The following is a 16,735-nucleotide window of genomic DNA, read 5'->3' as shown; positions in this document are numbered from 1 at the left end:
TTTTTTTTTTTTTTTTTTTAAAGATTTTATTTATTTGACAGAGATACAGCGAGAGAGGGAACACAAGCAGGGGGAGTGGGAGACGGAGAAGCAGGCTTCCCACTGAGCAGGAAGCCCGATGCGGGGCTCGATCCCAGGACACCGAGATCATGACCTGAGCCAAAGGCAGACGCTTAACGACTGAGCCACCCAGGCGCCCCCCATCAATGGATTCTAAATTCACTGCAAAAACCAATGGGGAAAAGGATATTCCCGGAGTCTCAGAATACCACCACAGAATCTACTCAGCAATGATAAAAGGGAAAAAGTACCTTACAGTGGAGAAATCTGGCAGAATTGCCCTGACCAAGTTATCACACTTGTCCTCACTAGTAATAGGACAAATGGACATGAGCCCCTTAATGTGACACAGTTCAATACAGTATTACCTATGTGGTATCCTTGCCAGGAAAGCTCAGCATGCATCTAATTGTGACAAATCCAAATAGAGGGACACTGTATAACACAACAGGCTAGGATTCAGAAAATGTCAATGTCTTAAAAAAACAAAAAGACTAGGGAACTATTACAGATTAAAGCAGACTACCATGTGAACATGACAACAAAATTCCATGCATGATGCTTGACTGGATGCTGGATCAAGGAAAAAAAAGTTTTAAAGTAATTGGCACCATTGGTAAAATCTGGATTTGGATGGTATACTTCATAATAGTATTGTATTAATGTTAAATTTTCTGAGTGATAACTGTGCTATAGAAGAACACACTTACTCTTGGGAGAGACCTCCTGAAGCATTTAGGGGTAACAGACCATGATGTCTGCAAGTAAATTCCAAATGGTTTGGAAAAATATAGTGTGTCTGTGTTTGAATATACGAAACAAATGTAATAAATGTTCTTTAAAAAGATTATAATGAAAAGATAAGTCCATAAAAGCAATGACCCTCCCCCCAAATTACTTATCATTCATATTTTCTGTGGAGACACAAGAAAACTGAGTAAGTAGATGATTCAGGTTTTATTTGATTAATATGCTTTTCTTTTCCTTATATGAAGACTGGTCTTTGGCAAGTGTATTTGAAAACATCTGGTAATAATAAATATAGTTGTAAACCTGAGATCTGTCCAGGTATTACACAAATTTCCACTCATGCTTAGCTTACTTAACTTTAAAGGGAAAAAAATATTATTTACTTATTTAAGTAATCTCTGCACCCAGTATGGGGCTCAAGCTCACAACCCCGAGATCAAGAATCAAATGCTCTTCTGACTGAGTCAGCCAGGTGCCCCCTAGCTTAATGTTTTTTATTATAAAGTACAAAATACATATCAACATACTGTGCTAATTCCGGATTGGACCAGAGAGGAAACGCTAGATACTTCCAAAGAATACAGTATTTCCATCATAGGTAATGAATAAACCATGAGATTTTTCATCTAAGAAAAATAGAAGAAGAGCAATTAGTATAGTAGGTCATATAAATTTATAAGAACAGGATAGTTCTTCATAATCATGGGCCTAGATTAAAACATTCGGTACAAGAAAACAATTTTATAATTAAGTCCATTACTGTATTATTTACATGTTACATATAAAATTATGCCCTATTCCACCCTCCAAATCTGTTGAATGAAAAAGCATACACCTGAAGTTCATTCTACAATTTGTATTTAAGGTGAATGTAATTCCTAACCGTAGGAGTCACTCTAATGAACATTTTCTTGTGGATATTTTTAATATCGCTCCGTTTGAAATGCGGAGCTGAGATTTATATCCAATTTTCTAAGATTTTATTTATTCAGTTATGAGAGAGAGAGAGGGAGCACGTGAGTCGGGGGAGGAACAGACGGACGGGGACAAGCAGACTCTGCTGAGTGCGGGGCTCAACCTCACGACCCTGAGGTCACGACTTGAGCTAAAATCAAGAGCTACACACTTAACTGACTGAGCCACCCAGGTGCCCTTCCATTTTCTTTTTTTAACAAGTGAAAAAGACTCTGCAGGATTACTTCTGATTTGTCAAGTCTGTGTCAACACAGAGTAAAAATGCTATGGGCACTACTTAACCACTTTTGTATTATTTAATGCTATTTCTAACACGTAATGTGGACAAATGTGAAATGCAATTTTCTAATACCTTCTTATCAGTAGTAGTTGTCAGAGCTACTAATTTGAGATTTGTAATCCCTTGCCTAAAAGAGAAAAAAAGGTTTAAGTGATTCAAATAAGCTTTGCCAATTGCTAGATATAGGCTAAGTCAAAGGAATATTCTAAAAGGTTAAAACTAATTCCCACAGAAGACAATGAACCTGATTTCTTCATGTTTATGGCACAGATTGACATTCTTTCTAACACAACCACTTGGAGGTTTGTGATGCCTATTTGTTCTCAATGAACCTGGCCAACGATGGAATGGTCCTTACCCTGTCAGTCTGTCCGCAGGGTTAGTGAGAATGTAATACATAACGAATGATCAAGAAACCTGGTTATAAAGAAGGGAAATCACTATTGGTGTCATAATGTACCAGGTGACTAATGAAGGAGAATCTGCTTCTGTGGTAAGAAGAAACTCTTCGATGTGAAGAGAGGGCCAGTTCCATATGGGAATCAGAGTGTAAATATCCCAGACGCTCAGCACATTCTGTAAAAAGAGACAGATCACGGACACATCTTAATGACATTTCAAGATCTTACATTGCAGGATCTATCCTTTGATATGTGTACTGAAATAAAGCACAGCACACCAGATAGTAATCCACCCCAGCTAAAGTCCTTGTCTTTGTTAAGTCTGACAAATTTTTGTTGCTCTACATTATACAAAATGAAAACACCGAAAGAGAAATATCGGAAACATACATCAGTATCAAGAACAAAAAGTAGATTGTCTATCAACTGGAACTTCTTTGCACCTACAAAAGAGAAAGCAATGTGTGTAAAGATTACATTTTTGTGTTACAGATAGCCATGTTTAAATAATAAACTACCATTATTTATGGAAAGGCAGAACTACTACCCTTAAACAAAAAGTTCCCATTCTCATATTCCTGCCTCTATATATTTTTAGATGACAACTAAAATGTAAAACCTCCCAAAATGAAGAGTAAAAACTGAAACAGGTCAAGAACAGTCATGTATGTGGACAATTATCAAACTAATCTGGCTTGTTTCAAAGAGCAGTAAGGTAAAATGGCCCATTCACCAGACTTAGCATATTGACATGAAAATTAAAACTCACTCATAATGACCCCAACTAGTTTCATTAACTTATTTTACCTTTAATAATCTCTGTATTAAGAACATTCTTAACGGTCATTCCTTCTTTTGAAGAGTCTGGTTCCCATCTTGAGACTGCACAATTACCGGTTCCCTACAGAGGTGAAACAGCACATCAATTGCAAATTTCGCTCTCAGATCTGAAGTCTCCTCGAAGTAGAAACACCCAAGTTGTACATGTTACTAATTTCAAAATATACTTATGTATTCAAGCCCAACTAGCTTTTATCTTCCAGTTCCTCACTTAGTCTGCTTTCAACAGAACAGAATGGAAAGAACAGCAAACTTGGCTGTTTGCTGTTATCACATGATTTTTAATAAGGAGCGGGCATATTCACGTAACTCACTGCAAAGACATGGGGTAAACTTTAAGACCTCTTCCAGTAGGATGAGATATAGTTTTTGGTTAAGTATTTTCATTAAAGTAACCACAAATTTTTGAAAACAAAATTCAAAAATATTAATTTTAAATCATTTGAAACCCTGATGAAATACTGAACTGGATACATAGAGAAATGTGGCTGCTTCTTAATATAAAATATAAATCTGGCAGGTAAAAATGTTACAAATGCTGTAATTATATTGAATTGTTGCCTATTCCTTGAATACAATTAGAATATACTCCTTGAATATAATTAGATTTTCATTGTTTTTGCCTAGATTCATAAGTGAAAGAAATGCTAAATTTCAGATAGAAATTAGTGAAAAAAAGATGCACTATGTTTTCCAACATAGAAACTTAGGTGTACTTACTGAGTTAATTTTATGACTTTAATTTTACAATTTCTCTGTTTCTGTTACACATTACAAATTAATTCGTAATTTAATCAAAACTATGTGCTAATGAAGAAACACCTCAGAAGCAAAAAAATAAAATTTTATAGAAAGAATTACCCCAATTATCACAGGAATTTCACTTGCTAAATCTCCAGCCACAAGGTTGAGACAACCAAGAGTATGATAATTTTCAGTAGAAATAAAACCAGACTTGATTTGTCCTTGTAACTGCAAAATTAAAAAAAAAAAAAAACGTCAATATATGCTCCACAGTCCAAATTCCTAGGAAAGTTGGTAAAAATGAGTTTAAATCAATCTGTTTTAAGTGCATTTTTTTTTAAAGATTTTTTAATTTATTTTGACAGAGAGAGAGCGAGAGAGGGAACACAAGCAGGGGGAGTGGGAGAGGGAGAAGCAGGCTTCCCACGAGCAGGGAGCCCGATGCAGGGCTCAATCCCAGGACCCTGGGACCATGACCTGAGCCGAAGGCAGATGCTTAATGACTGAGCCACCCAAAGGCCCCATAAATGCATTTTTATTTTTCTTTATTTATTTTTAAATACATCTCTTTTTTTTTTAATGATTTTATTTTTAAATAATCTCAACACCCAACATGGGGCTCAAACTCAAAACCCTGAGATCAAGAGTTGCATGCTCCACTGAGGGAGCCAGCCCCTATAAATGCATTTTTAAATGGCAACGTTATTAAAATGTTATATCACATTAATTCCCAAAATATCAACCATTAGACAGTATCCAGAAACACTCTCCTAAACTTACATTAAATATAAGTTTCAAAAGGAAACTGTGGTTTTCTTTTCTTACCTTTTTTGCTGTATTGAAGTCTACATTCTCAATCGCTGCATGAAAGGAGAGAATGACTAAAGTTACAGTATTAACCTATAAAATACATACAAGTCACCCTTGTGTATCAGGGTGAGATTATATACACTATTCTAGTGAGAAGCATTGGTGACTTTTCAGTTTTGCCCTTGACCACTCATACCAACTGTGACAACTTGTCATAGTCAGGGCACCAGCCAGGCTGCCTCTTTGTCCCTGGAGTGCGACTGCATACTTTCCCTTACCACGTTTCTCCCTCCTAAAGGGTGGTCTCCCTGCTCCAACTCTCTTCTCAAGCTCTGAAGTCCTACCTGTAAGGTCTTCATCACTTTGCACACCATTTTGGAAGAGTGCTTTTACTTGTCTGGTTCCTTCTCTAAACTATGAAAAACTATGTCTTGTGGTATCCCCAGGACTTTGTACATTCTTGGCACGAAGACTATGAAAAAATATTTGTTGAACACATGCCCCAAACAAATTCCTCAACCTTTCCCAGCTCAGAGGGATGTATGGTCCATACCATTCACTTAGCACGTACTATGGATTATTGCCTGTATTGTTAACATGTTTATACAGTCATATCAGTTTCCAGGTTCATTCATTCCATCAAAAAGCATTTATTACTAAGCTAGTGTGTGTCTGGTCTCCCCGACTAAGCTATAAACTCCTTGAAGGCTGTAAACAATGTACGTTTCTTCAGATTCTGTTGCAGCCTTAATAGTGAAGAATAAGCAATATAGGAATACTTAAAACTATAGCTGGTATTTTAGAACCTAATTAAACTAAAATAATATTCTTAAAGAGAATATTTAAAATTTTACCCAAAAAACTGTAAGAAATATTGCTACAAATCAATAATAATAATAAAAAAAATCTATTATTTACCTTGTTGAATTTTTGCAAGTTGAAGGTTTGTAATACAAAAAAATCCATTGTTTGTAAGCAGCAGCATATAATAGGTACCTATTGAAATAAAATCAAGCCAGTTTTTCTAACAGATGCACAGATATAAAATTTAAGTGTTTGGGGGCACCTGGGTGGTGCAGTCGGTTAAGCGTCAGTTAAGTACCTGACTCTTGGTTTCAGTTCAGGTCATGATCCCAGGGTCATGAAATCGAGCCCTGTGTTGGGCTCCATGCTCAGTGCAGAGTCTGCTTGAGACTCTCTCTCCCTCTCCCTCTGCCCTCATCCCCCGCTCCTGTGAGTACTCTCTCTCTCTCAAATAAATAAATAAATCTAAAAAAAAATTTAAGTGTTTGGACCTACCTTAAGAGTATGTCAATTTGCTCATTTTAAATTCTAATCATCAAACAATATGGTAATGATACAGATAAAGTATTTTAGAAAGAACTGGTAAGTTATTTGCAAAACAATGCTAACTTCTTTGAAACTTTTTTTTTTAAAGATTTTATTTATTTATTTGACAGAGAGACACAGCGAGAGAGGGAACACAAGCAGGGGGAGTGGGAGAGGGAGAAGGAGGCTTCCCTCAGAGCAGGGAGCCCAATGCGGGGCTCGATCCCAGGACCCTGGGACCATGACCTGAGCCGAAGGCAGACGCTTAACGACTGAGCCACTCAGGCGCCCCACTTCTTTGAAACTTTTATAAATCAAACTTCACTTGCCAGGAAAAAAAGAATCTCAGATATAATGAAATAAATTAAGGTCCAATTAACACTTGTTAAAATAAAAATATAAATATGCTGAAACCTACAAAAACATTTTAAAAGAATATAACGTCTCCTTGGTAATCTATAGAACTCTCAAAACTATAAAAATGAATTTCAAATATTATGTTCAGGGAAAGTACATCTAAATCCCTGAAAAGAGCTAAAATACAAAAACTTATTTCTTATTTCTTACCATGTTATTTGAATCACTAGAGAATTTAACATTGTATAGGAGGCATAAAAATGAACTGTAGTTAATAAATTATTAGATTTGTAGTTAATCTGGATTTTTTTTATTGGATATTAGTCAGAGGACATTGAAAAAAATTTCAAAAAACTTACCTTCACTTGAACCGTCTTTCTCAATAACAAGATTCCGGTAAGTACACTGATTTTCATCATTAGCTTTCTGAACAAAAGCCTAATTGTAAATTCATTTCAAATGATAAGATTAAACCCAGAAAAATACAATCAAGAATTATATTTTTAAAGCCTAGTATTATCAATAGTCATTAGCAATAATTCTGCCTATAATTCCAAACAATTTAGTTTTAAAATGGAAAACTATTTTGGACAAGCGTACTAGGAATATATTCAAAGCTTAGTTTTTCAATTTTGCATTTACTTCATATGTTTCTAAGGTATGATTCTTTAATTTAATGTAAGGACATTATTCTTTTAATTAAAAACAAATTAAATAATGGTTTGTTACAGTTTTGTTTAAGAGGTAATTTAAAATTTAAGTGACAAAAATGAAAAACATAACAGGGTCTTACGTTAGTGAGTAATGTTTGCTTTGATGTTACATGAATAAGATGTAAGTTGCCACTTCTCTCCCCAACCAAAAGGAACTTTCCTTCTTGACAGAGGCCAACTACATCCACTTCAGTATCTGAAAATTTCAAATCAAAGTTACAAATTTTCATCGAAAATCTTATTTTCAATATAAAAAAAAGAGCAATTTTGTCATTAAAAGTCAACTACTCAAGCTTCTCTTAAATATGTCCCAAAGGTGGTGATTAAAATAAAAAAGAATGTTACTCTTATTCAGTCAATAAATATTTACTGAGCACTTACTACAAGCTAAGCAATGTTCCAGGCCTTCTGCATGTATCTGAGAATAGTAACAAAAGAGTTCCACCTTCATGGAGCTCAAATTCCAAGGCAGAAATAGATGATAAACAATTAGGGCATAATAAATTATATGACATGTAAGAAGGTGGTAAATTCTCTGGAAAAAAGAAAAAGTAGAGCAGGGGAAGATAGCTTGGAAGAGCCACACATGATGCAGGGCTAACTGGAGGGCTCAGGATAGCCCTCTTGGATAAGACATAAACAAAGGCTTTCCACAAATGTATTACACATTAACACTATTTCATGGTGAAATTGTGAATCTTGTAGACCATTCAGGGTAGATACGTTAAGATTCTACAAAACAGGAGTTCCTTGCCTCCATATTGCAATCAGGATTGCCTTCTCACATGCATACCTCCTGACTCCTTTTCTGTTGTCTAAGTTCTTAAACACTTCAACAACCATCTCCCTCAAAATTTCAGAAAAAATGTTCACAATGTTTCTTCTATTTTCCAGCACAATCACTTGACTTGTCCCTTAATTTAGTCCTATGTCCATATTTGCATAGTTAAAGCCTTTTAACTCAATGAATTAATTCATTAGTATTTAAAAAGCTTTTATAGGGGCACCTGGGTGGCTTAGTTCGTTAAGCATCTGACTTTGATTTCGGCTCAGGTCATGATCTCAGGGTTCTAGGATGGAGCCCTGTGTCGGGCTTCGTGCTCAGTGGGTTGTCTGCTTGAGATTCTCTCTCTGCCCCTCCCCCCACTCGTTTTTCTCTCTGTCTCATAAAAAAAAAATCTTTTTATAGGGCTATATATATTCTAAAGATTTTATTTATTTATTTGAGAGAGAGAGAGGGAGAGCACAAGCTGTGGGGGAGGGGCGGGAGAAGCAGACTCCCCGCTGAGCAGGGAGGCGGATGCGTGGCTTGATCCCACGACCCTGGGATCATGACCTTAGTTGAAGTCAGACGCTTAACCAACTGAGCCACCCAGATGCCCCTACAGGGCTATACATATACAAGATTCAGGAACTTGAACAAAATTGGGCTCAACTGGTTTCCACAATATTCTAATTTTAAAAATCATGGACAAGATATAAACAAAGTAGTTAATTGTTGCTTTACATGTATTTACGTATACATGTACCCCTTAGATTTATTGAGAGAAGGGATCATCTCAGGATCCCTTGCATCTGGTACTCAGCACAGAAAAGGCACTTGAGATTAATTTTTTGAAATTAGTCCAATTTCAAGTCTTAGAAATAATGGAGTAAAGAAAAGGCAATGCAGTAGAAATTGGTAGCAAGCTATACCTGGCTTCCAATTTGTCTTATTGTATTGCATTAGACTTACCAAATATAAGATGCAGTTGAAGCAATCTACAAACACTGTCAAGCAGGATCACTGATTGGTCTACGACAATAATAAACCCATTACTTAAGCTGCATGCTTGTATTTTTGGATTTAATGAGGCCTGTGGGAGGGAAAAGCAGGACTAAAATAAAACGTTTTTATACACGTTTAACAATACTTACCAAGAGTATCATCATAGTCCCACGTACTCACATTTAAAAGTTAACTTTTTTCTTTAGTCCATATCTCTAATTGGTCAAGTTTTTCTTTCTACGGTATATCGTGAATCCATTCAGAGTCCAAAATGGGGAAACAGTCCAAGATTGCTAGGAAAGGGCAAGGGATTCTCCTGTGCAAGTCTTTGTTTCCTAAGGGTGGATCTTACTCCTGCAGGAGCAGGCAGGCATCAAAATGAGTGAATGAGCCAAGATTGGCACAAAGTCTCAATGTCTGAGATACGAGGGGGTCAGGAGTGGGATGTGAACTGGAGGGCTCACGCCCCCACAGACAGTAAAGAGAGCAGAAAGAGATTAAAGGCTGGTGGAAATGCAACCCAGGCATGGCCATGCCCAATTTACCAAGAAAACTGGATCTTTATGTGAAATGTTCTGAGTTTTATTTTTTTCTTAAGATTTTATTTATTTATTTGAGAGAGAGAATGAGATAGAGACAGCATGAGAGGGGTCAGGGTCAGAGGGAGAAGCAGACCCCTTGCTGAGCAGGGAGCCCAATGCAGGACTCGATCCTGGAACTCCAGGATCATGACCTGAGCCGAAGGCAGTTGCTTAACCAACTGAACCACCCAGACGCCACCTGAGTTTTAAATATTGGCAGTCAAGTCAACATTTCAAAAAATACTCTGCAAGCCAATTATGAGTCTCCAGTTTTCAGCTTCTGGTAATTGGAGCTCTGCATGCAAATGTAACTTCTTCTTTTTTTTTTTTTTTTAAGATTTTATTTGTTTATTTGACAGAGAGAGAGCGAGCACAAGCATGGGGAGAGGCAGGCAGAGGGAGAGGGAGAAACAGGCTCCCGCTGAGCAAGGAGCCCAACTCAGAGCTCGATTCCAGGACCCTGGGATCATGACCTGAGCTGAAGGCAGCCGCTTTACCAACTGAGCCACCCAGGCACCCCGGAAATGTATCTTGAAGCAGTTGGACAGTTTAGTGGTTGACAATGCTTGGTTACTTACTAGCTGAGTATTCTTGGGCAAATACCTCAACTGACTCTCCTGCAAAACAGGAATAATAATAATAATAATAATAATAATAATAATACCTATAATGCTGCCTTATATGAGGATTAAATGAATGAATTTGTGTAAAGGCTTAGAAGATAGCCCTGCATATGATATATGCTCAATAAATGTTAACTGTTCTTATTCTTCCCTGGCTAAGTTTTAATCCAATCAGTTCATTTTGTGCTTGTTTCAACAGTCACCTCCTCCAGGTGAAATTCTTGAAAATGCCACCACATTCTGATGCCTCTTACACTTTTTTAACTTGTTTCTTCTAATAATGAGAAGTTTTATACCAAACCACTGCAAAGAAGGAACTATGCTATACCTTCCTGGGATGTCCCCATACAGTTCTCTCTGCTTGGACAGCTCTCCCTCCTCCTCTTCTTTTTTTTAGACTTTATTTAAGAGCAGTTTTAGGTTCACAGCAAAATTGAGAGGAAGGTACAGAGTTGCCATATATCCCTAGCCTCCAGACATGCACAGCCTTCCCCACTATCAACATCCCCCACCAAATGCTACATTTGTTACAACTGATAGACCTACACTGACACATCATCACCCAGAGTCCATAATTTACATTATAGTTCACCCTTCCTATTGTACACTCTGTGGGTCTGAACACATGTATAATAACAGATATGTCATTATTATATCATACAGAGTAATTTATTGCCCTAAAAATCCTGGGCTGTGCCTATTGGTCCCTCCTCCCCTCAATCTCTAATTCCTGATAACCATTGATCTTATCACTGTGTCCTTAGTTTTACCTTTTCCAGAATGTCGTTATCATTGGAATGATACAGTATGCAGCCTTTAGATTGACTTTTCTTTTTTTTAAAAAAGATTTTATTTATTTGACAGAGAGACACAGAGAGAGGGAACACAAGCAGGGGGAGCAGGAGAGGGAGAAGCAGGCTTCCCGGGGAGCAGGGAGCCCGATGCAGGGCTCGATCCCAGGGTCCTGGGATCTCTCCCAGGACCCTGGGATCACGACCTGAGCCGAAGGCAGACGCCCAACGACTGAGCCACCCAGGTGCCCCTAGATTGACTTCTTTCACTTAGTAATAGACATTTAAGTTTCCTCCATGTCTTCCCATGGCTTCATAGCTCATTTCTTTTCAGGGCTGAATAATATTTCATTGTCTGGATGTACCAGTTTATCCATTCACCTACTAAAGGATATCTTGGTTGATTCCAAGTTATGCCAATTTTTTAAATAAAGCTGCTATAAACATCCATGTGCAGGTTTTTGTACCTGTAGATGTAAGTTTCAACTCCTTTGGGTAAATACTGTGGAGTGCAACTGCTTTGTTGGTATTGTGTAAGTATGTTTCGTTTTGGGAGAAACTGCCCCACTGTCTTCCAGAGTGGCTGTACCATTTTGCATTTCCACCAGCACTGAGTAAGAGTTCCTGTTGCTCCACATCCTTATCAGCATTGGGTGTTGTCAGTGTTGTTGATATTGGCCATTCTGATAGGTGTGCAGTGGTATCTCATGATTGTTTTATTTTTATTTTTTTTTAACTTTATATTTTTTTAGTGATCTCTACACCCAATGTGGGGCTCGAACTCACAACCCCAAGATGAAGAGTTGCATGCTTTTCCAAATGAGCCAGCCAGGTGCCCCTCATGATTGTTTTAAATTAAACTTCCTTGATGACAAGATGTGAAGCATCTTCTCATATGCTTATTTCTCATCTGTATATCTTCTTTGGGGAGGTGTGTCTTAGGGTCTTTGGCCCATTTTTTAACCAAGTTACTTGTCTTTTTATAATTAAGTTGGAAGTTCTTTGTATTTTTTGGGCACAAGTTCCTTGTCTGATAACTGTCTACAAATATTTCCTCCCATTCTGTGAATTGTCTTTTCACTTTTTGGACTGTGTTCTGAAACACAGCTTTTAATTCTGATGAAGTCCAATTTATTTTTTTCTTTTGTCACTTGTGCTTTTGGCATCACATGTAAGAAGGCTTTGCCTGATCCAAGGTCACAAACATTATTTTGGTTTTTGTTTTGTTTTGTTTTTAAAGGCAATCTACTTTTTTTAAAGATTTTATTTATTTGTCAGAAAGAGAGAGCATAAGCAGGGGGAGCATCAGGCAGAGGGAAAAGCAGGCTCCCCGCCAAGCAAGGAGCCCGATGCGGGACTCGATCCCAGGACCCTGGGATCATGACCCGAGCCGAAGGCAGATGCTTAACCAACTGAGCCACCCAGGCGTCCCACAAGGATTATTTTGGATTGTGTTTTTAATTTCAAATTCCATTTGTTCATTGCTGGTATATAGGAAAGCAGTTGACTTTTGCATATCAACCTTATATCCTGCAACTTTGTTTTTTTTTTTTTTTTTAAAGATTTTATTTATTTATTTGAGAGAATGAGATAGAGCATGAGAGTGGGGAGGGTCAGGGGGAGAAGCAGACTCCCTGCTGAGCAGGGAGCCCGATGTGGGACTCAATCCCGGGACTCCAGGATCATGACCTGAGCCGAAGGCAGTCGCTTAACCAACTGAGCCACCCAGGCGCCCAATATCCTGCAACTTTGTTATAAATGTTTCGGTTTCAGGTGTTTTTTTGTCAACTATTTCAGATTTTCTACATAGACAACTAAGTCATGCGCAAACAAAGTTTTCTTTCTTTCTTAGTCTGTATTCCTCTTATTTCCTTTTCTTGGCTTATTGAATTAGCTGGACTTCCAGTATGATGTTGAAAAGAAGTAGTGAGAAGGATATCCTTGCCTTGTTCTGATTTTACTGGGAAAGTTTCTAGTTTCTTCCCATTAAGTATAATGTTAGCTGTAGGTTTTTTTATATATTCTTTATCAAATTGAGTAAGATTCCTTCTATTCCTAGTTTACTGAGAGCTTTTATCATGATTGTTAGATTTTTTTTCAAATGCTTTTTTGCATCTATTGATAGGATTATGTGATTTTTCTTTAATCTGTTGATGTAAAGGATTACATTGATTTTTTTTCCAGCTTTACTGAGATATAATTTGCAAGTAACATTGTGTAAGTTTAAGGTGTAAAATGTGATAATATGTGTGTGTGTGTATATATATATATAGTGAAATGATTACCACAATAAGGTTAGTTAACACATTCATCACCTAAACATTAAATGATTTTCAAATGTTTAAGCAACCTTGCATACCTGGGATAAATCTTACTTGGTTGTAGTATATAACTCTCTATATATTGGATTCAATTTGATAATATTTTGTTGAAAATTTTTGCATTTCTGTTCGTGAAAAATCTTGGTCTGTAGTTTTCTTGTAATGTCTTTGCCTGGTTTGGGTATTAGGGTAATGCTGGGCTTATTGAATGAGTTAGGAAGTATTCCCTCTGCTACTATCTTCTGAAAGAGATTGTAGAAAATTGGTATAATTTCTTCCCTAAATGTTTGGTAGAATTCACCAGTGAACCCATCTGGGACTGGTTCTTTCTGTTTTGGACAGTTATTAATTACTGATACAATTTCTTTGATAGGTAGAGGCCTATTCAGATTGTCTCTTTCTTCTTGTGTGAATTTTGGAAGATTATGTCTTTCAAGGATGTGGTCCATTTCATTAGGTTACCAAATTTGTGGGCGCAGAGTTGCTCTTAGTATTCCTTGATTATTCTTTCAATGTCCACAGGGTCTGTAGTGATGTCCCCTCTTTCATTTCTGATATTAGTAATTGTATTCTCTTTTTTTCTTAGTTAGCCTGGCTAGAGAATTACAGATTTTATTGATCTTTTCAAAGAAACAGTTCTTGGTTTCATTGATTTTCTCTACTGATTTCCTGTTTTCAATTTCATTGATTTCTGTTCTCTTATTCTTTTTTCTACTTACTGTGGATTTCGTTTGCCCTTACTTTTTAGGTTCCTAAGCAAGAAACTTAGATTATTGATTTTAGATCTTTCTTTTCTAACATATACATTCAATGTTATAAATTTTCCTGTAAGCATAGCTTTTGCTGCACCTCACAATTTTGATAAGTTGTGTTTCCATTTTCCCTTTTTCTTAAGGCCCAAGTTAAGTGCTAATTTCTTTATGAAATGCTCCTTAAACTGTCCCCACCCACAACAAGCTCTCCTCCCTCTGAGTTCTTACTGCATTTACTGTCTGTACCATTCATTTGACATTTAGCATATACTGACTTGCACAACTAAGTAGTTTTTATTGCTGATGTCCTGTCTGCTTCACTTTAAGGAAAGATCCTAAAAAGATGAGATAACAGGTTACCTTATATTCTTTTTTTTTTTTTTTTAGATTTATTTTTTATTAGAAAGTACAAGCAGGGGGAGCGGCAGGCAGAGGGAGAGGGAGAAGCAGGCTCAATCCTAGGATCCTGGGATCCTGACCTGAGCCGAAGGCAGACGCCCAACCATCTGAGCCACCCAGGCACCCCAGGTTACTTTTTTTTTTTTTTTTTAAGATTTTATTTATTTATTTGACAGAGAGAGACAATGAGAGAGGAACACAAGACGGGGGAGTGGGAGAGGGAGAATCAGGCTTCCCGCCGAGCAGGGAGCCTGATGCGGGGCTCGATACCAGGACCCCGGGATCATGACCTGAGCCAAAGGCAGACGCTTAACGACTGAGCCACCCAGGTGCCCCCCCCAGGTTACCTTCTATTCTAAGAGGTTAGCATAAGGTTTTGGACATAAGAGTGATGAGAGATACTCCAAGCTAATAACAGATGAAATTTTACTTTCTAGCTGAATTTGTTGTTTTTGTTTTTTTTAAAGATTTTATTTATTTATTCACGAGAGACAGATGGAGAGAGAGAGGCAGAGGCAAAGGGAGAAGCAGGATCCCTGCTGAGCAGGGAGCCCGATGTGGGACTCGATCCCAGGACCCCGGGATCATGACCTGAGCCAAAGGCAGATGCTTAACCGACTGAGCCACCCAGGTGCCCCATCCTAGCTGAATTTGAAGCTCAATACACACATACGATTATTTTTCAACAGGAGTCCTCAGAGCTCAAAAGAGGCCTGGACTACTTCCATGTTTTGAGGCTCCTGATAATACTAAAATATAAATGCCACTTTCTCATTACAGAACTTTTAGTATACTTCAAAATTTTTGCTTTTAACAAGTAAACAATTTAATACCAAAGAAAATAATATATTTATACTACTCATAATGAACATTTACAAATTCTGTGATTCATAGTCTACTAAAGGCAGTATAGTTAAACAATAGTATGCAAGCTGTGTAAAGAATGGTCTATTTTTTTTTAAATCCTATCAGCCAGTTTCTCTGAATACATATAGAACCTCACTTGAAAAAAAAGCCAAAAAGCCTACATTTGAAGTCTTTTATGAATAAGGTCCCCAGAAGAGGCCCTTCCTTTCAAGCCCTAGAAGATACAATTTTGTCTCTAATAGTTTGTTTCTTCTTTTCATTTAAACCTTTTTTTCTTAATTAGAGGATTTAATATTGTATTGACTTACTAAGGGAAGTGAAGGGATCCTGGGCTATAATACTGTGAATAAAAATCAGATGTACTTTCTTTACAAAAAAACCCTTTGTTTACAAAAATTACTTTATCAGAAGCAAATTACTGAAAAAGAAACTGTAAGATAAAAAAACTACCTGTAATATTTTCTACAGGATGCAAAAAATAAGGTTTCAAGCCTGGACTGAGAATGGTAGAATTATTATTTTTTTTAAGATTTATTTATTTATTTATTTATTCGAGACACAGAGATACAGAGAGAGAGAACATGAGCAGGGGGAGAAGCAGAGGGAGGGGGAGAAGCAGGCCCCCCGCTGAGCAGGGAGCCCGATGTGGGGCTCGATCCCAGGACCCCGGGATCATGACCTGAGCTGAGGGCAGACGCTTAACCATCTGAGCCACCCAGATGCCCTGGTAGAATTATTGTTAAAAGAAGAAAATTAATATGTGAAATGAAATGCATGGAAAGGAGAAATGTCAACCTCAGCAGAATGCTTAACTCAGGGATGGAGTACAGGGGGAGCATGGGATTGGGAAGGGACCCCAGGGGCTTCAAATCTATTGATAATGTTTTATTTCCTAAGCTGGTGGTGGGTATTCTGTTTCGCTTTATTTATATTCTATTTGTCCAAATGTCAAGAAGAGCTATGAGGGGCGCCTGGGTGGCTCAGTTGGTTGGGCGGCTGCCTTCGGCTCAGGTCGTGATCCTGGAGTCCCGGGATCGAGTTCCGCATCGGGCTCCCTGCTCGGCGGGGAGTCTGCTTCTCCCTCTGACCCTGCCCCTCTCATGCTCTCTCTCTATCTCATTCTCCCTCTCAAATAAATAAAAAAAATCTAAAAAAAAAAAAAAAAAAGAAGAGCTATGAAATGTTCAATTTCAGAAATAGTGATCTTAAGACAATGAAGGGAGAATTCAGATGGAAATTTTCAGTAATCTGAGAATGAACCTTGATTCCCTGAGAAATCCTATATGCATTTATAGAACATCTACCATGTGACTACTGGGCCTACTAAGCCCGCCGCAAAAGTGTTATAAATGAAAACAGTACCATAATCATTAC

The 16,735-nt window shown here is 37.5% G+C and overlaps 1 protein-coding gene across 2 annotated transcripts in view; it reads right to left on the bottom strand.

Annotated features, from left to right (window-relative positions):
* Window positions 1–16,735, bottom strand: part of KNTC1 (kinetochore associated 1) — a 70,717-nt gene that overhangs the window by 53,853 nt on the left and 129 nt on the right. For both annotated transcript variants that reach the window (XM_021698706.1, XM_021698705.1), the window contains exons 2-12: window positions 8,995–9,115; window positions 7,340–7,455; window positions 6,906–6,984; window positions 5,779–5,856; window positions 4,876–4,910; window positions 4,168–4,278; window positions 3,274–3,367; window positions 2,857–2,909; window positions 2,526–2,641; window positions 2,138–2,192; window positions 1,338–1,436 (exon numbers count right to left, since the gene is read on the bottom strand). In XM_021698706.1, the coding sequence (XP_021554381.1) occupies window positions 1,338–1,436; window positions 2,138–2,192; window positions 2,526–2,641; window positions 2,857–2,909; window positions 3,274–3,367; window positions 4,168–4,278; window positions 4,876–4,910; window positions 5,779–5,856; window positions 6,906–6,984; window positions 7,340–7,455; window positions 8,995–9,115 (957 nt within the window). The remainder of the gene's footprint in view (window positions 1–1,337; window positions 1,437–2,137; window positions 2,193–2,525; window positions 2,642–2,856; window positions 2,910–3,273; window positions 3,368–4,167; window positions 4,279–4,875; window positions 4,911–5,778; window positions 5,857–6,905; window positions 6,985–7,339; window positions 7,456–8,994; window positions 9,116–16,735) is intronic.

The sequence above is a fragment of the Neomonachus schauinslandi genome, chromosome 14, assembly GCF_002201575.2.
Source record: "Neomonachus schauinslandi chromosome 14, ASM220157v2, whole genome shotgun sequence".
Taxonomy (NCBI): Eukaryota; Metazoa; Chordata; class Mammalia; order Carnivora; family Phocidae; genus Neomonachus; species Neomonachus schauinslandi.
The sequence above is the reverse complement of the archived record's forward strand: the minus strand, read 5'-3'. Positions and strand labels throughout refer to the sequence as shown.